Source organism: Carassius gibelio, chromosome A4 (assembly GCF_023724105.1).
Source record: "Carassius gibelio isolate Cgi1373 ecotype wild population from Czech Republic chromosome A4, carGib1.2-hapl.c, whole genome shotgun sequence".
NCBI lineage: Eukaryota > Metazoa > Chordata > Actinopteri > Cypriniformes > Cyprinidae > Carassius > Carassius gibelio.
The window spans coordinates 32,352,706-32,377,168 of NC_068374.1; the positions used below are offsets into that span (position 1 = coordinate 32,352,706).

The 24,463-nt window shown below is 35.6% G+C and overlaps 1 protein-coding gene across 3 annotated transcripts in view; it reads left to right on the forward strand.

Annotated features, from left to right (window-relative positions):
* The window catches only part of LOC127977555 (dedicator of cytokinesis protein 4), an 89,974-nt gene that overhangs the window by 17,744 nt on the left and 47,767 nt on the right, over positions 1–24,463 (forward strand). For all 3 annotated transcript variants that reach the window (XM_052582483.1, XM_052582500.1, XM_052582493.1), the window contains exons 2-13: positions 8,953–9,036; positions 10,461–10,501; positions 10,694–10,749; positions 11,908–12,004; positions 12,589–12,737; positions 13,808–13,892; positions 16,342–16,493; positions 19,395–19,476; positions 19,557–19,617; positions 19,710–19,842; positions 21,211–21,299; positions 23,933–24,058. In XM_052582483.1, coding sequence (XP_052438443.1) covers positions 8,953–9,036; positions 10,461–10,501; positions 10,694–10,749; positions 11,908–12,004; positions 12,589–12,737; positions 13,808–13,892; positions 16,342–16,493; positions 19,395–19,476; positions 19,557–19,617; positions 19,710–19,842; positions 21,211–21,299; positions 23,933–24,058 — 1,155 coding nt within the window. The remainder of the gene's footprint in view (positions 1–8,952; positions 9,037–10,460; positions 10,502–10,693; positions 10,750–11,907; positions 12,005–12,588; positions 12,738–13,807; positions 13,893–16,341; positions 16,494–19,394; positions 19,477–19,556; positions 19,618–19,709; positions 19,843–21,210; positions 21,300–23,932; positions 24,059–24,463) is intronic.

Genomic DNA, 24,463 nt, shown 5'->3' on the forward strand with positions numbered 1-24,463 from the left:
AAAGTTTGACGAGACTAGGTTGTGTTCCTTCTCATTGTGGCATAGAAGCAGTAGGCAGGCACGCTGGAACCGCGCTCAAAGAACAATGACGACTAACCGCATGGCTAGATGCTTATAGCTAAAGCTAGGTAGCAAAGCTACAAGCTAAAAGCTAAGAGCAGGCATGACTGATAGCACGAGCAAGGCTGGAACTAAAAGCAGACTAAAAGCCCGCATGACTGATAGCACAAGCAATGCTAGACTAAAAGCCGACATGGCTAATAGCAGCAGCTAGACTAGAACTAAAAGCAAAAATTTAATCGTATCCAAAGTATTTAAACTTTCTTGTTGGCCACCCCTCAAATGTTGCCTTGACCAATCAGATATGTTCTTGGGGTGGGTATCATAAATCATTTGTTTATCTTACCAAGCATGTGGTTCTTGCCTCACAGGGTCTAATTTTGGACATGATTCCTATAACATGATTATGATATATTTTACAAATAAATGATTGTCAGGACAATATCAAGCCAGAAAATGCGATTATTTCAATACTAGACATGACTAGGTATCCTATAGTTATCAAAAGACATACACAATAAGTGATTATACATGATAGTCAAATGTGTGGGTTACACGTAAATGAATATGGAGTTAAGCAATGGAATGATTCATTCATAAGTCTTTTTTAAGTTCATTCTGGTCCATATATAATATATAAAAAGGGTTTCTTTGCCATTCTCTGGCAAAGGACTTTTCTGTGAAGACAAAGGTTTAAAGCCCTTCCCCCTTCTGGTTCTTCTGGGTGGGGGGAAGTCAATGCAAGTATTTAACTTGATCTCCTGGGTTTACATGTGATGTCCAGCGTTGCATTTCAATCACGAACAATAAATTTGACAATCTCTTCTTTGAATTAAAATTGTTAATAATTGTTCTATTGGTGTTTATGTTGAAAGCTGTTGTGTGAACAAGTTGGTTGGTTGGTTATCTTGCTTGGTTCCTGTGGCACTAGAACTGATTTATGACTTCCTGAGGAGTTCGGCTCTCGTTTCAATGCACACAGCTCTGATAGACTCTTTGATTTGTCTGATTCGACTCATTTCTGCTACAGCTCTAATTAGAGTATATAATTTAGTGTTGATAGTATATCATAATATTGAATTATAAATGTAATTTGATAAAAAAAAATGTACAATGTACAAAATTAACAATTACAATTATTATTAACATTTAAAATGTAAAATATTTATATAGTTTGGTTTATGCAGATGAAGATAGTGATGATGATTATTACAATTAAGAGATGAAATGTAGATTATATTATTATATGCAATTTGATGATGATGATGATGATGAATAATAATAACAACAACAATAGTAATAATAATAATATAATATTATTTACAGTTACATCTTAATTACTATTATTAAAATTTACAATTTAAGCCAATTACAATATTAATTATTTATATAGTTTGGCTTAATAATAATAATTAATAATAATGTTATCCAATGTATTTTAAAGTTTTAATGTATATTATTCAGCATTATATTGGCCACCATACTGTCTAGGTACTGGCATTGCTGTTGAAAACTAGTTAGTGACTTTAAGCCTTTTAATATGTTTTTGTTCAGGGGCCAAACCTTCTGATTCTTTCTCACTCCACTCAGCAAATCTTTAGCGCTCTCTTTCTGTTTCCTGGACGGCTCAGGCAAAACCTGGAAGCACAGAGGCAGATACACATGTCACTTGGTCCGAACTTGAGCAGCGAGGGTAAATCCATCATCCTGAGCTCTGTGTCGAGCTGTAAGGAGCTTTATACTGTGCAACTGTAGCATCACACTCTCTCGAACCCAAACCAGATCTGCAGTTAATCCACACAAACAGAATCTCGTGTTGAGTTCTTTATTTCCATGTCTGAGCCCAGCCAAAGAGATGAGGCTCGCTGTCTCAGGTCTGTGTCAGCCCAGCAGGATTATGGGATGCAAGACCTGAGGTTTAGACTGTGTGTTTCTGTTTCTCTGCCATTTTCCACAATGCACATGCTGTCACAGTTACTTTGACTTTGCTGCCTACTTTTGCAACATTTGTATGGCGTCATCTCCGTCAACAGTATTCAAAATTATGCAATATTACAAGATATCTTTTAGGACCAAATCAAAACATATATCATTTTTTTTGATAAGACTGTACCAGAATGCTTTAAAATTATTAATAAATTACAATTCTAAATTATTTATATGATTTATTATTAGCCTAATCAAGATATTTTAGTTCCATTCTGTTGTTGTCTATCTAGAGTAGCTGTAGACACCTCTTAAAAGATAGTTGACTGTGTAGATGTCAAGGCAGCTTGCTACTTTTTTTTTTAGCACTTAGTGAATCCAGGACCTTGGTTAGGAATCATAATGAACATTATGTATCAATCCAAGTGAAGATGGATGAAGTGTCAAGGTCTGTTTCATCTTTAGTGTAGCATGACTTCCAGTTCCTCATGATTAGTAGTGTGCAAACATAGTCAGAGATGATTCGTTCTGTTAGTTACAGATGGTTTAGAGATGACTAGCATAGATTAGGGCTAGTCCTAAAAAGGATTTTCACTGCAGAATTACTGATGTGATTGTAATTTAGTTCTGAGTAAGGGTTAATCTGTGTCTGGGAATCAGGCGCTCTACCATAAATATGTTGTGAAGTATTATATTTCATCATGGTTTTTGAAAGCAAAGTGTTTCTTTTTTGTTGTTTTAGTTACTATACTATGTCAGCAACGTACTGGGGATAACACTTCTTCCAATCTCATGACAATCTTGAGTACCTATACAGGAGTATTGCATCCTTGCATTTATAAAAGTCTGAACAGCTGTACTGCTTTTCTCTGAAAACCGTCGAGCTCCCGAAGGTGTGCCGTGGGCAGAGCTAAAGAGTCACAAGCACATGCAGCTTTTGCGTAGTGATCGTCTGCTAACTGTGACATCAACATAAATAAAACAGGAACAAAAACCATGTTGACGTAAAGGTCTTTGGTGTTGTTGTTGACTTTGTGGTCAAAAACAAAATGACAAATCCTTCTTGAGCTATTCCTGTGCAGCTCTGGCGAGGACTTCCGCAAAAGGAATGAATCATGTTGATGAGATGCTTTGGTTGATGTGCACGCTAGTGATGCACGGATGGTGGTTAATCCGCGGTCTCTGCGGATAATGCGTGGGTCAGGTGGGTCGGTTAATAAAATGCATTTTGATTTTTCGCTGGTGGATAAGTCAATAATGATACAAATATTAACAAAATGTTCTAGAATATGATTGTGTTTTAAATGGGCTACATACATTTAATAAACTGTAAATTGACATATTATTCAACAAAATGTTATTTAAGGGATTTTCTCTGTCTTTTGTTGTTTGATTAACATTAAAGACTGACGGCATAACTTTATTAAGGTTGCTGCTGTCACAAGTGCAATTTCACGGATTGAATACTGATAAACATGCATTTTCTTTCGCAACTGTTTATATTAACTTAAGACAAAACCGACCTCGAGGACGTCAGTTTTGACATCATTTTGTTTGTATTTGGCCACTTAAGCACAACAAACTCAATTTGACCACTGTGAGCGCATTTGATCTGATGGTTTGTGTGGATTTATTTACTCATCTAAACTACACATTATACAGAATAAATGTTTTGCATAGGGCTGCACGATTAATCGCATGTGATTGTCATGTCAGCAAAGACGGTTCTGTGATTAGCAGTAAATGTCCATCACCTGCTTTCAAATGGAGCGGCACTTAGTATACAGAGTCGTAGTTTGCCGAAAAGCTACGTAATATCACGTTCATAACCGCATGCATTTCATCTGCAATTATAACGCGATATAGCGTAGCTTGTCAGCAAACTAGGGCTCTGTGTAGAAAGTGCCGCTCCATTTGAAAGCAGGTGATGGATATTTAGTACTAAAGACAATGACAATCACATGCGATTAATCGTGCAGCCCTAGTTTTGCAGCAATTTCCCTATTTTTTTTAGTTGAAAGCTGCAGGAATAAGTATGCTATATATGCGCAATCCTGCATCCAAAAACGTAATTTTATTATACAGAGAATTGCGAGATAGATTTCCATGATTTTTGCAAAACTTTCTCGTTTTATTCATTCATGGAAATTGTGGCTTTAAAATTCCATAACCTTTCCAGGTTTTTCCTGACCGTACGAACCCTGAATGTGACGATTGAGTGCGGGTCAGGTGCGGTTATCTAAATCAGAGTGTGGTGTGGGCGGTTGGTGGGTCGATAATTGATTCGGGTGACGTTTAAGCTCATCTGCGCATCACTAGTGTGCGCTCTTCCGGGAGAAGTGCCCATACAAGGAATTCCCCCCTTTATGATGTAATACAGGGCCATACCCTGAAGGAGTGTTTTTTTTTTTTGAGACTTTTACCATGAGAATCCAACTCTTTAACAGCGTAAAAAAGTCAGAATGCATTAGATGGCTTTAGACCTCCATTTTAAGGTTAAACAGTTGGATTTGACAAAGTTTGCCATCAAATCTTTAAATCATTTTCTATCACTTGGTAGCAAATAAACTATATATTAATGAGCAGAACTGCATAGCTTTGTTTTCTGATTTATGGCTGTGACAGTTTTGCACTAAGAATAAAAATCACCTGTCTGGGTTACAATTAATTGCAAAAAAAGCTTTGATGAATGTTTTATAATATCATGTATTTGTCATTTAAATATTTAAGTGTGTACAAATACATTTTGGTTCACTATGGTTGAGCTTTTAAAAGCAAATTTTTTTTGTGTGTATGCCATTTGAAAGTTTTATATTGGTAGTTCACCTTTTTGGAAAGGTAAGGATGTCTTTCTCCCTCTCTTTCTTGCTCTTTAGATTTCTTCAGGTAAATATAAACCACAGAAAGTATTTTTCGGTCACTGAACACTTTTGAGCCTCTCTGGCGCTGTTCCAGCTCAGTTAACAGCTACTATACAGTTACCAGGAAAGGATTTGAGCTCTGTCAAGGACTCCACATCCAGGCTGAATAATTTGCCGCTGAATAATGTGCTGCTGCCGGAAACCTGTATAATTAATTCATTGGACCTACTTTGTTATTTTGACTTCTAAATTTTAAAGTCAAATCACACAGATAGGATGCAACTGAATCCGAAACTCAGGGACATGAAACTTTCGGTTGTGAGGCTTTTTGGATGAACAGAAATGTTTGGCGACGAGATCGTAACCGGATGAGTGTCACGCACAGATGTATTGAACCCTGGAATGGTTTGAAGTTGTCATTTTGTGAATATTTTCTGTTAGATCCAGGTTTTACAATTTTAGTGGTTCAGCTTACAGTATTTAAAGTTGATTGATGAAACATTTAATGTGAACTACAAATTTATGTTTACTGAGGAAAATACGAGTGCTTCTTGTCTGTGCAAAACGTACTTCCATAATGCACAAGTCTTCTGAGTGGATGCCAAGGCCATTTTTTGCCTTCACTAAACATTTTGATTCACAACAAACAAACAAACAAAAAAAGATTCAACTTATAGGAGTCATTTGTTTGAGAATCAGTTGGCACACACTAGTTGCACTGTACATTTTTGATTCACTACAAAGAATCAAGTCAACCAACTCATAAGACTCTATTCTATTGTTAGCAGTGATGCCGGTAACGCGTTACTTAGTAACGCGTTATTCTAATCTGACCACTTTTTTCAGTAACGAGTAATCTAACGCATTACTATTTCCAAACCGGTAATCAGATTAAAGTTACTTAACCAAGTCACTGTGCGTTACTATTTTTGTCATTTTCCTTAATAAAAATATTTATTTCTTCTTGCATCTCGGGGAGTGAAGTCACGTATGTGACAAGTCACGTTTTCAGCATGCATGAAGTTCACGTCATGTGTACGTGCCACGCAGCGACACAAACGTAAACAATGGAGGGAGGCGAGAGATGTGCGTTTTCTAGATGGACTATTTTGAGTTTGTGTCAGCTAAAGATGACAACATTAAGGTCCGTTGTACACTCTGTGCTGGCGGCGATAAAGTGTTATCTAGCTACAAAAACACTATGTCGAATTTGAAAAAAACATTTGGAGTCGCAGCACTGCACACTCAAAGTCAGACCAGGTGATGAGATGAGAAGCAGGGAGCAAGAGGTCCCCTACCACCTAAACAACAAAAGCTGGACTTCGGTGCAAAACCAGTAAGTGGGGGAGAGTTGAAGAAGTTAGTCGGGCAGTTTGTTGTGGAGGAAATGCCATTAAATACGGTTGACTCGCCCTCATTTCATGCCATAATAAACAAGATCCCTACCACTGTCAATGCCGCGCTGCCTCAAAGAACAGCTTTTTTTTCTTACATGAAGGAGGAGTATTCAGTGATAGAGAGAAATCTAATATTTTAATATTAAATATTTTAAAAGTATTTATGTTAAGTCAAGAAAGGCTGCCTTTATTTTTTGTAAAAACATGTATTTTTTCAGAAAATAATTTTTAAGTTAAACTTTGACAGGAGATGGATTGTGGATGTTACTGTTACAAATACACTTGCAATAAAGTGAGTGTTGGCAAAACCGGTTGTAATTTTTATGTTGTCGGCAGCTGCTGAATGTAACTAATAAAGTAACTTGTAAAGTAACTTAGTTACTTTTAAAATCAAGTAATCTGTAAAGTAACTAAGTTACTTTTTCAAAGTAACTGTGGCAACACTGATTGTTAGTTGGATTACACTGGTCATGTTGAATGTGTTATATTCGTTAAAAAGAATCGGCCCACTAAACCAACTCATAAGATAACATTTTTTAAATTACGCTGTCATGTTAATTGTTTTTTATTTATTAAAAAGACATAAATCACTAAAAAGAACCAAGTCATTTTTGGGGGAAACACTTGGACTGCACTGATTGCATTTAATGTCATGTTTTTTGTTCACCGAACAGAATCAACTCATTGGAGTCATTCTTTTTTTAATTGTTTGGAATACACTGGTCGCACTGTACGTTTCTGATCCACTAAAAACAATCCACTCATAAGAGTCATTCATCAGGGAAACATTTGGACCATACTGATGGCACTTTTTTGTGATTCACTTAACCAAATCGACTCATTGGAGTCATTCTTTTTGGTATCGTTGGAATAAACTGGTCTCACATTATGTTTTTGATTCACCTAAAAAGAATCGACTCAAAGGAATCCTTCATTTGGGAATTAATTGTATTATACTTATTCCACTTTGTTTTTGATTACACCAAGAATAATTGACTCATAGGAATCATTCATTTGGGAATTAATGGGACTACACTGATTGCACTGTTTCTTGATTCTCCAAGAAGAACTAATGACTCATTTGTTTGGGAATGTGTCAGTGTTTCTGGATGCTCAGTGCATCTTAAGAGGACTCTGTCATCATTTATAATCGTATAACACACACACAGAAGTTCTCAATTAGGTCAGAGCCTCTGTGTGGGTATCCCAGATTGGCCTGTGCCCCATAAAACCACGAAATCCACTGCAGAAACCATTTGTGCTTTGTGAATCTCCGGCAGGTGAGATAACCTGATTTAACACTCTTATCCCATAATCCCCTTTGAGTGAAGTGGGCAATGATGACATCATTATAATAGATATGAGAGCTTTTATGGCGTTTGTTTTTGTGAGGAACTTTGATTACACAAGACGTGTCCTCTTTCTCTCTCTCTCTCTGCACTCTCTCTCTCTTTTTTTTTGTTGGTACTCTCTCACGGGTCTCTCACTATCGTATTGCTCCCATATTTTAAATTTCTTCTCTATTCCTTTCATTTTCTTGGCTCAGGCAGCCTTGACTTCAAAGTCTTTTAGTATGCGTGCTCATCAAAGCGAGTCTCCTCAGGTGAGCCTTTACATTGAGTGCTTAAGGAAGAGAGACATGTCACTTGTATTAAACCTTCTCACAGCGCTGAACTTCAGAGCAAATCTGGCAACCCTGCCATTATGAGCAGCAGCTGAGGTCAAATTAGACTTTGAGCATCTGATATTACTTCAGATGCCACAACACTCCAAACCAGGCAGCTTTTATGTTTGTGCGCTCTTTGAATTCAGCCAAAGGGACAATCTGTGACGTTTAAAGTCTTCAGTGGGTGAAATGCAAATAGCACAAATGTTTATAAATGGAAGGGAGTATTCTTTTATAGGTATTATATATTGGCTTGAAATGCCTTTATGTTGTAAACACCAGTATTATTTTAGTATTTGAGATACCGTTAACACTATAATAAGGTTTCATTTTGATAACATGAGTTAACAATGAATAAAACCTATACAGCATTTATTAATCTTGGTTAATGTTAATATCAGCTTTTAACATTAGTTAATACATTATGAACTTTATGAACATTTTTATTAAATAACATTTACAGGTTAATAAATGCAAATAATTTTTTATTTTATTTTAAAGTTTTAGTAATTTTGAGTTACATGTTTTTTCAAATATATTTGTAGTTTTTTTTTTATTATAAATTTTTATTTTAGTTATTTTACTATATCAAATGAAACTAAACATGAGAAAAGTTGGTAGCACTTTATTTTACTGTCCTGTTCCTCGTTTACATACTATGTACTTATTATAGTAATTACAATAACTATGTAACAACTATGTACTAACCCTGAAACTACCCCTAAACCTAACCCTACCCCACGTAGTTACCTTGTATTACAAGAACTTTCTTAGATAAATACACTGTAAGTACACTATAAGTACATGTTAGTACACGTACTGTAAAATAAAGTGCAACCGAAAAGTTGCCTTTTCTACTAGCTAAAGTATATATATATATATATATATATATATATATATATATATATATATATATATATATATATATATATATATATATATATATATATACACATTTTTTATGTTTTCTTGTGATGAAAAAGTTTTAGTTTAAACCCTGGTAAACAAGGATTTATTGATTGTGTTTTTTTTTGTGTTGCAGTGCTGGCCAGTTTTCGAGGAACGGTGCAGCATGGCTTGCCTCTGGAGATCGGTGACACGGTGCAGATCCTGGAGAAATGGGAAGGTACATAATCACTGATGTCAGCCCTGTTTTACATTTATTTCAGTAGTATAAACCACATTTTTGTGTTTACACCAGTTTGAACCGGCTTCAATTTCAGAATGGTTAAGATTGGCCATGCTGGTCTGTTACTCGCACAAGCAGATTATTATTGCAGGTCGACCAACTTGACCAGGATGAAAGTGCTGAAAACATGCATTATACTGGTAATCAGTGATTGTATAAGCTGACCAGCTGATTTAAACGGTCTAAGCTGATATAGGCTTTTTTTCATGTCAGCAGGGTCGTTTGAGTATAATGTTGCCAGATTGGTCTGGGAGCTTCCCTACAGAAAGACCAGTGGTTGGTCAACAGCATATGTTGTTTTGGTTTGTTTGTTCTGACCAATCTTCTTAACCAGCAGGACTTCATTTTTCAGTCAGCTTTACCAGGAAGTCCATGCAGGTTGAACAGTTTCATTCATTCATCTAAGGCTGCATCTAGCCATTATTTTGATATTTGACTAATCTTACAATTATTAGAAAGCTATAAGTAGCCTAAAAAAACTAGTGTGAAAGTCATTCTGGTGTAAGATTGTCTTTCATCAGGGTAGTCTTGATCTGATAAACTGCTGACACAGAGACACCTGTACCACCGCTTGCTTATTCGTCAAGTGAGCGGGAGGATTTGAAACCAGTCTTTTTATGTGACCCACACACGACTCCTTCGTTTCCTGTTTCCACCCTTTGAAGACACACTCCTTTGTTCTTTGAGTGCACGTACTTCCTGTTTTTTTAGTAAGAGACACGGTTTCAGTTGGAGAACACCAGAAAAGTTGTGAAGGAGAACACAAATCTTACCCAGTTAATATGAAACTACATATTCATTAGTTCTTGACTGACTGCAGGTGATAATCATCAGATAAAGTGGGTTGTGTTTCTATATTCAGCTGCTGTTATTACTCACTTTACAGTCCAGAGGATGGGCCCCTGTTTTTCACGCCTTGGCTTTTTGCCAGGAAGCACAGTTTGTGGGTTGGTTTGCATTGGGCAAGTAGGTTTATCAGTGCTGGAGATGTTCATATCTGTGGTAGTGCAGAGTCAAAATGAGGTTGACAGTATTTTGTTGATTCATTTGGTTAGCTGGCAAGTGTGTAAGAATGAGACTGATTGAATGGGTGTCAGTTGTGTAAATACACTGAAACAGTGTACAGTAGCTCCCACAGTAAGTGATAAAAGGTGTTTAACAAGCATTTGTGTTGTACATTGGAAATTTTTTGGGTGGACTGTCCCTTTAATTAAATAAGCATTTAGGAACATTTCCATCATTACTTACTGTCATCATTACTTACTGTGTTTTGTTCGATAAGTAGCTTTATGATGAGGCTCAGTCAGGAAACATTCGGCCAATATTAAAGATGAAAGTCACAGAAATGTTGTGTGTTTCAGGTTGGTACAGAGGATTCGTCCTCAAGAACCCGAATTCTAAGGTAAGGAACGCTGTCTTCGTCTCTTATCAGTTGTGTCTGTGTGGGATGCTATTTTTAGTTCCTGAAATATCACAGCAATACCAAGCCTAAACACATGGATCAAAGCCAATATCTAGCTTTATTTCAGTCTTTGATTATTATTAGACTTAAACATTTTGGTTTATTTATCTGTTTATCTATCTCTCTTTTTAGGGCATTTTCCCATGCAGCTACATCCATCTGAAGAATGCTCATATCAAGAATAAAGGGTGAGTTAAAGAAAAGAATGCAAACACATCTAGCTGAGCATTTATGTGCGGTTTCAGTATTTACTGTAGTAAATCTCCCCCCATGATATTAGTAACATTTGTGATATCTGTCATGTCTGTGTAAAGTGCAAACATGCACCTTGTACACATCTGTTTGCTAATGTTACTGCAATACAGCCACCTTAATTTATAGTTTGCAGTCTCTCATAAAACATTGTTAACGGTCTGATTTTTTTTTTTTTTTTTCAGAAAAATCATATATATATATATATATACACACACACACACACACACACACACACACACATAGGCTTTTCCCATATCTCACACAGTGTTGGGGACTGAATTTTGTTGATAAACATAAACATGTACAAACATTGACAAACTATTGCAGTATGGAAATTTGATCTCTTTTTTTAATTCATCTGAAAGTGAAAATGTATGCAAGTACTATTAATTGAAATAATAATAACTTTAATATTTATGCAGTTTTGTTAGAAATAAATATGTGGGTTTATTAAATTTGCTATAATGAAAGATATAATTATGAACCTGTATTAACAGTATTATAATAATATAATGATTACAATTACACAAACCACACAAAATAATCTATAATGCTATATGAATTCATACATTTTAAATAAATCATAATATAATACAATATATTTTTTCACATTCACTCATTAATGCAAAGTTGCTGATCAGATACAATGTGGTGTTAAGTTGAAAAATATTAAGTTAAGACTTTTTACAAAGCAACCAAACAACCCCAAATGCAAAAATCAGATATAGATATAATGAGGGTTAAAAATAACTAAAATTGTTAACTTAATCGATATAAACAGAAAAGTCGCTCAGCTGTAATTCATACATATCTGACCATGGAATTGTTTTAGCTTCTTCCATATTCTGCAGGCGTACAAAATAAGTGGTGTTCTGGATTTTATGAACTATGTTATGATATTTTGTTGGTGCACAGACATCTGCCTGAATATAATGCTAATGAATGTAGCGATGGTGAACAGAAGGAAAGCACCAGCGCTCCACTGTACATCTGCCTTCTCCTTTGATTAATGAACAGTATAGCATCGGCAGAAGCAGATGAGGTGTATCTCATATTTGTTGCACTGTGTGCCGCCCACATTTGACCCACAGGCAGTTTGAGATGGTAGTGCCGACCGAAGACTCTGTCATTACGGAGATGACGTCCACCCTGAGGGACTGGGGTGCCATGTGGAAGCAGCTCTTTGTGGTAAATACTGTTTACTCAAACAGCAGTCCGCCCCCAGCCAGACGCTGGCTTCGTGAACTCCGAATATATTATTTGTATCAAAGCTGTTGTGTGGGACTGTTTTTGAGTTATTTTTACACTATGTTAAGTCAAGTCACCTCTATTTATATAGCTCTTTTAACAATACAGACTGTGACAAAACAACTGAAAAGCATTAAATATGAAAACAGTGTGTCAATAAAGCAAAAAGGCAGTTCATCATTTAATTCAGTGTTGTCTTCATCTAACATTCAGGGCTGTAGAGGTCCTCTCTAGGTGCTGATCCACCATCTGATCTGGATACAAACTGGATCTGGTGGCTACGGTGATTTAGGAATAAGAGAGAAACAGACTAAAATTAGCGTAGATGCCATTTTTCTAATGATGTAGTAAGTGCATTGTGTGTTATGGGAAGTGTTCCCGGTTCCGGTTTTCCTAATTAATGCAACCTAATGTAGCCTAAAAACAGATTTGAATATTAGAAATGTGTTAGCCAGGTTAAAGAGGTGGGTCTTTAATCTAGATTTAAACTGATCTTTCTTTCCTGTCTTTTTGTTCATTTAAAGAAAAATGAAGGAGATCTGTTTCACAGACTGTGGCACGTGATGAATGAGATTTTGGACCTCAGACGGCAGGTACTGGTGGGTCACCTGACCCACGACCGCATGAGGGACGTCAAACAGCACATCACAGCACGTCTGGACTGGGGCAATGAGTGAGTGTTGTATCATCTGTGTGATGTGTTAAAGCAAAACACCTGTCACAAACACATTCAGGTCATGTTTCACACAAATATGAAAGAAATGTAAGTGAAATCTCAAAGCACCAGCTCCAAATAAGAGTTTATTGAACATCAGTTAGCGTGATTTATGTGAATATGAATTGTATCGCATTCTGCATGAAGAGATTGAAGGGTAAGACGTTTGTTTTAGTTTTTTTTGCATTTGGCATTTCATTTCAAATGGGTTTTACCATAGTTCCCCAAAACTGTTTTTCCTGTAACTAAAAAATATATTATTTATGAATAAGTATAAATAAATATTAAAATCCCCTACTGTTGAAAAGACTAGGGTTGGTAAGGGTGTTTTATGTTTTTGAAAAGAAGAACAAAAAAAAGACATCTGTAATGCTCAGCAAGACTGCATTTATTTGTTTTAAAATACAGTGTCATATAATCCTTCAGAAATCATTGCAATATGGTTCTCAAGACACATTTTTATTATTGTCAATGTTTAAAACAGTGGCGCTGCTTAATATTTTATGGAAACATACTTTTTTTTTTAAACAAGTAAGCATCATTATACCATATTTTGTTTGTAAATAAAACCCCAAACTTTTGAACGATAGTGTAAAGTTAAATATTCATTTATCTTGGTATTATTTGTTGTACTGTCTATATTTTATGCTGGTTCAAATAAAAGTAAATGAATTCACTCCAGTAAAGAGAATCTAATGAGAATCACCACAGAAAGTATTGCAAAATTACAAAAATACTCACTAAAGTAAAACATCTCGAAATATAGGCCTACATTTTCTCCATTTCATTTATGTGAATTCTAATTTCTTGTTTAACTATTTTGATTTTCCAGCAGCCTAAATTATTAATTTCTTCCATGAGAAATTCTTGGTGTGTAATTGTTTCGTAGCCCCTGGCTCCACATTAAACACCGGTTATTTTCCTATTGGGTTTTGATTGTGATTTTAAGCAGCATTTACACTTGCATGATATGGTGAAACATGTTGGACATAGACTTGTAATGCTTGAATTATATTCATCTTTCACAGGCAGCTGGGTTTGGACTTGGTACCCAGGAGGGAGTTCAGCATGGTGGACCCAGATGAAATCAGCATCACCGAGCTCTACCGACTGGTACGTCTGTTTTGCTGCTTAACCACAACAACCTTGTTCAACCAAAGATTTCTCTCTTTTCCCCACTTATCCGTTCTGTTAAATGCAAGAGGCCCGCAATGAAAGCCTCATGTGCTCCCATCAGCTCCCGTTACAGGCCCCATGGGAAAAATTACAGCAATTCTGAACCGCACAGAGAAAATACGCTGCAGAAAATGACTGCCGTCATGGATGTGGAGGGGTTGTTGACATCGGGAGTCTCTACTGTGATATAATTGAGTTATGTGGAGCATTACCTCGGCTAAATGTGACCTTAAGTGTCCCAGTACTGGCAGCCGGACTACATTACCTCACCCTGTCTGTGGTTTAAGTGGCACTTTTTGCCATCAGCTGCATATGCCGTAAAACACCAGGTGGATTTTTGCAACCTGATAATTGCTGACGGCCAAAAAAAGACATTTGAATTCAAAAGTTATGACAGCTTTATTAACAGATATTGTTTAAACTTTGAACTGGTGTTTATGATGAATGGCTATCGATGCTAATTCTTGGCAGCCATTATTGATTTGTTTGGGTTATTTTGTGCTATGATGGTCTAGTTTAGCTGTGATTGAATAGCCGGTGGTTGGGTGTGTGTTTAGACTGAGCTCATTACCTGTGACACATACCCAGAGTGCTGTGATGAATACTGTGGGAGGGAATCAGGTCACAGTCTCCCCACACACACTTTGATTAGTGCTGAGGATTCAGACAACAACACAAAAGAGTGTATGCGAAAGAAACTGGGAGACTGGAAGTGGGAATCATGGCATAGAACTATAAATATGTATCTGCCCAAATTATTTTTTTCTTCATCACTATGATTTAATACATTTTAGAAGCAGATATCAAGAATGTTTTCACTTTTTAGTGGCACATTTTCATTCTTGAGGTTTTCTTACTTTTTGGTTTGGTTGATTATTTATGAAAATTATTCCCCCACACATGCATTATCAGAGCACAGGTGGTCCTTATTTGTAGTTCATGATGTAAAAGTAAGCAGTTTAGAGTCCAGAACCTTCCAGCCTGCCAAACAGGAAAAAAAAGTGTTTATTGAAATTCCAGGACTTTATCTTTTTAGCCTATTAATTCCCATTTGAGCTTCTGTTAACGTCAGTTCTCGTGGAGGACGAATTACTGCTCTCTTTGATGGATTTTTTTTTTCTTCTATTATTAACACACTTCAATACCTTTTGTTTTTACTCATACAACACCTTACAGTAAGTTGAAACCCAATTTGTGGATTCAGTTGAAGAATTAAACCTTTATTATAATTGTAAACATTTATTTTAGACCCAAAATATTAAATTCTTTTTTGTAATTTTAGCAGTTGCATAAATTATACTATTACAGTAATATTATTATTATTTAAAATAATTATTTCATAATTATAACAGTTGATTGTATAAAAAATGGTTTGAAATTTACATAAAGTAAAATTTTATTTTTTTATTATATTAATTTGATTTATATATTAATATATTTTAGATGCAATTTATTTACCTTTTTGCATACCGTAATTTTTTTATGTTAGCGTCTTATTAAATGCAATACCTTAGATAAATTATTATTTAATAAATTATGTTCTTGCATTTAAAAAGTATTAATGTAGCTTTTTCTATAATTGCAAAAATTTGATTGCATTTAAATTTTGTATTTTTTTATGGGTAGTAATATTAGCCCCCCAAAATATTCCACTATTAGCACACCCCTGATGTAATTTTTTTTTTTTTTTTTTTTTACATATCTTGGGGCACATTAACCCTAATGACTGTCAATTTACTAGAATAATTGCTTGCAAAACTTCCAGTGCTAATTAAGTGAAAAATACTTAAAGGCTACTTGTCATTGTTTTATTTAATTGGTTAGTATTAGAACAACTTTTAAAATTAAAGTGTGTTCATTAGTGTTTGTCTCTGTCCTCCTCATGCATACACCCAGACCCCGGTGGTCTTTTTATATTTCACATCTTGCCTGTTCAGATCTCAGTGTCCTCACACAGAGATGTGTGATCAGAATGCAGTGCATTTCAGTGACTCACACGGTCTAATAGCTAATGCTCCCATGTGAGAACACAAAATGTGTTACACACAAACCGTGTGAATGTGCACTTGTGTGCAGTGATATGCATGTGAGGGTGTGTGTGTGTGCATTTGACATTGCACTCTGTGGTGTCATTGCAAAGAAAGGAGCATATTAACTGAAATAAAATTTGGCTGTAAAGGAGTCGTGATGTGAACATGGAGGCGCTGGAATTCAGTGGAATATTCAGTGCATTCCTGATGATATTATGCACAGCTTTTCCTGCTTTTCTTGGTGTTCTTCTTGGAAAGAATTCATATGCATTGTGTTACTGGGTCACTTTTATGTCTTGCTTTATTAAAACATGGATGCATCACATGTAATCACCTGTATGTGTTTGGATGGATAGATGGAGAATCGGCAACGGAAGAAGGAAACTCCGACTCCTGTCAGCACACATCACCTGTTTGTCCATCTGAAGAGTCTGATGAGCTCAAACCTGGGTGAAGAGCTGGAGGTCTTCTTCTTCATCTATGATAGTCGAGAGAACAAACCGCTCAGGTGAGCGTCGAACCAATCATTTATACATGCTTATAAATGTATTATAAATGTAGATCTACACTTGTACTCTACCATTCAAATGTTTGGGGTTAGACCATTCTTCTGCTCACAAAGGCTGCATTTATTTGATCAAAAATACAGTAAAAGGAGTAATATTGTGAAATTCTTATCTGCTTATTTGATGAAACATTTACATTTTTAATGAAAGCTCGTTTCCACCACAGAATAAAAAAAATAAAAAATAAATTTTTTTTTGTAAATTGCAGAATTGCAAGAGAAAATGAGTGAATTGTAAAATAAAAAGTCGACATTAATTTTTTTTTTTTTAAGTGGTAAAACATCCTATTTGTATCCATGATGTGTTTCTCAATCATAACCTCATTACATGAACTTCCTTGTGTGTTTGTTCCTGGCCACTGCCAGACAGATGAAAAACAAATAAACAGTTTGCATCAGGGAAACACACCTGCAGTGGAAGCTGTGTGTGAGTGTGTGTGTGTGTACCCGTTTATCTCATCTAATGGTTAATTAGAGACTGTAACCGTCTCAGCACCTGCTCTGTGGCATTTGCTCACATTCTCTCAATGTTTTCCCAATGTTCATTGATTGAGTTTTTTCTCCCTCAGTCCCTGTCTTTAGTCTTAAAGGAGAATATTAATGTGGCTCTGATTTCCCTACCTGGTTAGTTGGCTGGCTTCCAGTTAATTCTTCTTCTTTTTTGTTTTATATAGAATGGTGGCTCCCTTTTTTCTTTTCTTTTGCTTTCAGCCTCTGTCAGACTAGCCTGCGGCTTTAAATCTGCTCAATGTCCATCCTGACAACTCCTGTGAATTTAATCACACCGCTGCCCAGATTCCTGGGAATCACTTGGGCTGGATCCCAATTTGTATATTTCACACTAAATGCATTTAATGTGCTTTTACACACATAACTGCACATTACTGATGTTAGAATGTATGCAAGAAACATCTACATTTATGCACTTAACAGATTTATCCAAAGCAGCTAACAAAAGAGCAACAACAGAAATGAAGTTATTGCTGAATTGATGAAACTAGACTAGGAAGGAAGCTAAGAGAAGAAATGCAGAAGAAGGAAGATGATTTATTTATATATTTGATTTAATATGATACTCTTTGGAGATATACAGTGTTGTATTATTTTGCTTATTTATAACATTTAAGCCAAAAGAGAGCTGTTATAAACTCATATTATTGCATTGATCTGTTATTATATTAATTTATTATATACAATTTTATTTTCTTATTATTAAATGGATTATAATAATTTCTTATAAAGTATATTTGTGTCAAATTGTTAAATTATATTTATTTTTCCTTACTATTACTATTATTATTATTTATTAAAATAAATTAAATAGTTTTCTATTTTACAAATTAGGTGAAATTAAAAAAAAAATAATTATTAAATTTTTTTTTTTTTTTACTTGTGAGTGGAGTGATTCAGCATCTGGTGTTAGGCAGCTCATGGTACCAGTTTCAGTTTCGGACAGCGAGTGCTGCTACAAAAAGATGAGGATGCTGTTTGTATCCAGTTTTCTTTAAACAGTCTGAGCGCTGCCACCAAAAGCCCCTTGTGTCACGACAAGTGTTTGTGAAGAAGTCTATCTGTGTTTCACTTCACTTTTGCCACAGGATGTGTAGAAAGTGTGGACTGACAGCTTTCTGGGTAACGGCTCCCCCTCTGTTCCCACGGGACCATTTTGTGGCACGGTTAATATATCCACCCAGACATACAGGGATCACTTTTCCAGCCGTGCCGATTTATCTGGATGGAGGCGGGCGGCTCGTATCGGTGTCCCATTTGAACTTCAATCCCCGGCATCAAGGGAGGAAATATCAAATTCTGGGGTGACAGTGAAAGAAAGCCGCCTGTCTGTGTGTCATGGAAATGTTGGCATGATATCTGCCGATAGCAGTATCCCAGTGTCCACAGACGCCTCTTCAGAAAGCCGTCACAGCCTTACAGCTGCATGTCAAGGGCCAAAACATCCTTTGTGCTCCTGCCTCTGCCGATGGGACGCTGGGATCGCAACAATGCTGAGTTAATTACATGGTGTTTGTGCGAAGGGCCGGTTTAATACAAGTCCGTTCATAAATGTCTGTATATTCCTGAGCGGATCGGATCTGTAAGCTTCGTTTGATTTCTATTGCCAGCTATTGTGCCTGCTGGGATTCATTTATAGGGCCGCTACTCTTTTTATCTCGGAGCTGTGAAAGTCATGTAACTGGATTGTGAGGTTGGTTGGTGAAGGACACATGTGTCTGTCCCGTTCTTTCTTTTATTGACAGCTCATGCTCCAATGAACATTTCTGTATTTTGCTAGATGCATATATTCAAAAAACAGCAGCTCACAAAAAGTGAGGAATAGGAAATACCTATTTAATTTTGAAAAAAAATGTGCATGGTAAAAACTTGGTATTACTGTGGTATTACTTGTTGTGGCTTTACAAAAAAAACAAAAACATTTTACGTATCCAATAAATTACCATGATGTCACCATGGTACACGTACAGAAGCATGGATATTTAATTTTGTACGTGACCAAAAAATTTATTACTTCTGTACGTCCAGAAACATGATGTTACCGTGGTGCATAAAAAAAAATCATAGTATTACTGCAGTACGAAAAATGTATTGCTGTGTTTTGTTTTATTTTGGTTGGTTTTGTCACGTGTTTTTGTTTTGTATGAGATTTTGCTTTGTAAATAATGGCAAAATGAATTTAACAGCATTGCATATGCTTTGCTAGAAATGACGCAATGCAATATTTTGTCCTCACAGACATAAAAAAAATGCAATTTTGTAATAAATAAATGCAAGAAGCTCATTGTAGAATCTGAAAGTATTTCTCCCGCTCTCTCTCTCTCTGTTTTGCAGTGAAAGGTTCTTTGTTAAACTCAATAAAAACGGTCTGCCCAAGTTTCCAGAGAAGACCGAAAGACAATGCACGCTATTTGTGGTGAGTGTTGAGCTGAAATCACTGCCAGAGTAATCATGCAGAGGAATCTGTCTTGATTAACTATCGGTTGTTTTGTTCAGGATCTGGGCAGCGGCGACCTGAGAAAAGATGTGTATATTGTCGTGCACATCATTAGGATTGGTAAAAGCCGATATTTCTCCACTGAATAATTACTGAAGCCAAAGAGCCTGAGTGTGGTGAGCGCTGATTGTTTTGTGTGTTTGTGTGTGTAGGGAGGATGGGTGCAGGAGAGAAGAAGAACACGTGTAATGTGCAGTACAGACGTCCTTTCGGCTGTACTGTATTCAGCATCGCTGATCTTCTCACTGCTGACTCTAAAGATGACCTCCTGCTGAAGGTCTATGCGTAAGTGACCCTCCACACACACACCACATTACGCCTCAGGACCGTGAGATAAACGGAGTCTGACTTCCTGTTTTCAGAATTGCTCTTTCCCCTGATTGGTCAGATTGGATGAAGTTGCCTAGTCACCATCATGTTTATATTCAATAACTGTCTACAATTATGGAGAATCTGTGAATATAAGGGAATGTTTTAATTGTAATGTCCAGAAATTCTATTTGCCTTGAAAATATTCTTAGATGATGACATGGCATGAAACACCAAAATAAATAAATAAAAAAGTAATAAATTCCATGCTATTTTTTTATTTTATTTAATAAAGATAATCAGTAAACTATCTAAAGTATTTTTTTTTTAGTATTTTGTCAACAAGAAATCTTTTTAAAATCTTTTTTTTTTCAAGCTCAAGTAGACATTTATATATATAAAATGTATCAGTGACAAGAAATTATAAAAATATTTATATAAAAAATAATAATAATTAACCCAGTTGTTAAATGAAAATAATCTTAGATGATTTTAGAATTTAATTTATTTTTTTATTTTATGTTTTGTTTTGGGTGGCAAATGTCACTGGTTAATAACCTTCTCTGAGAAAAACGTTGAAAGTTGAGGAAGTTTTCTGTGTCGTATACTATAAGTTCACTCGGAAATGAAAATTAGGCTGTGTTTTACTTACCCTCGTGGCATCGTAGGAGTATATGACTTTCTTCTTTCAGACTAATCCTGTCGGAGTTATACGAAAAAGTGTCTTTGATCTTTCAAGTTATTTAATGGCACTCAGCGGGTGTTGCACTGCATCAGTTTAAAACTAGTTAAATAAAAAGCCCCCTTCCATAAAAAAAGTGTCTCACACGGTTCCTGGGGGTGAACAAAGGCCTCCTGTGGCGAATCGATGCTGATGTTGTACACGGAAGCAGTTCCGGGTGGATGACGTACGAGTTCGTCTTTGCGCATGCGCTGCTCAGAAGTGATGCATAAACGGCTTGAAAGATCAAAAAACATTTTAAATATAACTCCGACTGGATTCGTCTGAAAGAAGAAAGTCATATACACCTAGGATGCCTCTGGGTGAGTAAAACACAGCCTAATTTTAATTTGTGGGTGAACTAACCCTTTAAATATAATGGTTTTAATCTAAAGAGTTGGTATCTGTAATATAAATGGAAATTTGTCTCAAACATCTGTAATATTGTTTCCTACTTTGCCCTGGATGGCAGACAGATGTGTTTTGCTCTAGATCTTTGTTGGTGCACACATTATCAGCTGGCTCATGGCCAGTCCTTCAGGCTGTTAATGCAATTGTAGTTCTTTATATCTGTGTGGCTCTGTGATTGAATCCAGCCGTCTGATTGTCCTTGTTGTTTGCAGTTGCAACACAGAAAGCGACTGGAGTCAGATACACGACAACATCATTAAGAAAGTCAACTCCAGATACAATCTCTCAGGCTCCAACACAGGTAACAAAACCATCACAAGTTACTGAAAACTATTTTCGTAAACGGCTCAGAAATTGACATGGATATTGCATCACACAATTAATATAAGTTCGGCCATGTTTACATGTCGGCATTGATTTTAATGTCCAGCAATGTATAAGAGGTTATTTGCATGTAGTCTTAAAGGTACAGTAACATAACAGCCTTTTTTATTCTAAAGGTCAGAAAGAGGCTTTAAATTGTCATAAAAACCCAATCAAGGCTGTTTTTGGTGCGTGAAACTTTGACAAACATTATAAGTGGACTTCAGGGAAAATAAAACCTTCAAAACTGAATTTCCACTTAAATGAAATACCTCCATTTTCTGCATAATGCTTGTGTACGTGGTTTGCCAGCGTATCTGGAGGTGGTATAAAGATGCTCGGCTCTCGCAGAAACCTCATTTGCATGATGACTAGAAGTTAAACATTTTAGATCTGAAGAAGCATGAAAGGACCCTCAGGGTGGCTTATCCAAACAGCTACACATGATAATAAATTTCATTTTGGCAGGGGGAAAACCATAAAGAAGCACAAGCATCCAGATGGTAGATATACAGCTTTTTGCGATTTCTGCATTTTCTGTGAAGGGATGTTAAATGTACCCAGCACCTCCACATCCGTTAGATGTTGAATAATAACATCACAAAAGCAGGGAATACATTTAATTTTGATGACTGACTCAAAAGTCATTTTCTCACCAAACAATGAGCAGTTACAAAAACTGCCTCAAGATTTTATCGATATGAATGAAGCTATGATTTCAGCTAACATATTAAATTATTCCGTGCCGTTTTGTTAAACGCCCGCTCATTTAGTGGGAAATGAGTTCACATCCTTACTATGATACTCACTCATCAGCCGTAATGTTTCTATTAGATTAAACTTTACTACATCAGTTACGCTGAGCAGAACACAGAAACAGCTTTATCAGGACCTTATTAAACATTATGATAATGGGCTGAAAATAAATTAGCTGTAATTATAGAGCAATATTACATTACATATCACTGAATATATATAGTACTTGTCAAAAAAATGTAATGGAGTTTTGTTAATTTAGAGCCAATCCTTAAAGGGCCTGTTTAATAAAAAAAAAAAAAAAAATTATCATTTAGTTTAATTTTGTAATTTATAATTATTTTAAGTTAAATTATGTAATTTACTTATTTTCTTATTTAATTTAAATGTAATATTTTATTAATTATTTTATTTAAAATGTTGCCTTAATTGGAGCCAATCCTAAAGGGCTTTACATTTATAATTTATCTTCCATTATTTAAACCTAATTTTATTTTATTAGCAATTTTACTAAAAATGTTGCCTTAATTGGAGCCAATCCTAAAAGGGCTTTTCAATACAATACAATACAATACAGTTCAATTTAGTTCAATTCAAATCAATACTTTTTTTTTACTTTTAATTTAATTTAATTTGCATTGATTTTATATTTAACCTTGACATCCGTAAATGCATCTTTCTTTATATAGTGACTTGAATATCTCATGCATTCAGATGTAAATCATCTGCATAGCACATTTTATTATTTATTGTCTTCTAATTGCTGAGAAGTGAAAACATGCTACTGACGTAACATTTCTATTTGAGTAGGTGTAGTTTGGCTCAATTCCCACGTGCACGTTCTGAATCTGTCTGTGTGATTAATGGAGACATTGTGCGAGTTCAGTAATTGAATAATTCTCCACCAGCACTTCTCTGACCCTGTGCCATCAAGCAGCGATTATACAATATGAAGCCGTTGCCACAGAGTATGTGCCAGACGAGGTTTATGATCAACCTCAGCGCTGCTTCAGACCATGGTTAAGAGCTGCAGTAGCACAGACCCCGATGAATGTTTGCTTAATTATTTTACTGTCATGTACTGATGGGCTATTGGAAGCTTTCTAAAGCTCAGCACAACAGGTTAAAAATAGCCAAAAATTACAGTAAAGGCAGTGCTATTTTAGTATCATTGAGACTGAATTATTATTTTTTATTTAAAATTAAAAGTTTAAGTAATATTATTGTTTTTTATGACTATATCAATTTTTTATTTCATCTTTAGACATCAATTTAAACTAAATTAAAATAAATATAATGCCTGCATTGAATAATTTTTTGCATGGACCAATTTCAGTCCGTTTCATGTGGTTTGAACTTTTTACAAGAGACAGTTCTGGACTGATGGTGTGTTCTTCTGTACATAACATCACTTTCACATTATTACTTGTGAATATTCATTACCATTGTTACAAAAGCAGTGCAGTTTACCAAAACGCAAACCACTCTGATATTGACCTGAAACACTGCCAAATCTCTTCTGGACAGAAAACAATTAGGCAAAATGTATATTTATCACAACCTCTCAAAATAAGAGAGTTGAGTGTGGGAGGATTATTATATTCAATTCTTTCTAATGAATATTCATGTGCTCTGCAGTGAATACCTGTGAATATTCATCAGGGGCAGAGTTTTCTCAGTGTCGATCTGTTGGGTAAAGGTTCATTCATTAAGTGATTGGTTCAAAGAAGCTGTGAAAAAGCATCTGTAATTAGCTCATATTATGCTGTCTTTGTTGAAAAATTAAGATGAATTCGATGTGTGTGTTCGATCCAGGTCTGGCGGTGGCGCTTCAGCTACTACACGGCGACATCGAACAGCTGCGGAGAGAATACATGGTGCTTTTTACCAGAGGGGTGTCCATCACCAAAAAACTGGGCTTCTCTGATGTCATCATGCCAGGTGAAAATCATATTTGCTTTAAGATCTACATATTTTCTACATATCATATAAACACCCAATTAAAAGTTTGGGATCAGGAAGTGTTTAAATGTTATTGAAAGTAGTCTCCTTTATGCTCACCAATGCTTCATTTAGTTAAAAAGACAGTAATATTGTGAAATATTACAATTTTAAATATCTGTTTTTGTTTGAATGTATTTTAAGATATAATTTATTTCTATGATGCAAAGCTGAATTTTCAGCATCATTACTCCAGTCTTCAGTGTCACATGATCCTTCAGAAATCATTCTGATATGCTGCTTTGCTACTCAAGAAAAAAAAAGTACTATTATTCATGTTGAAAACAGTTGTGCTGCTTCATATTTGTGGACATAATGAGCATCTTTGCCGAATAGAATCATTGT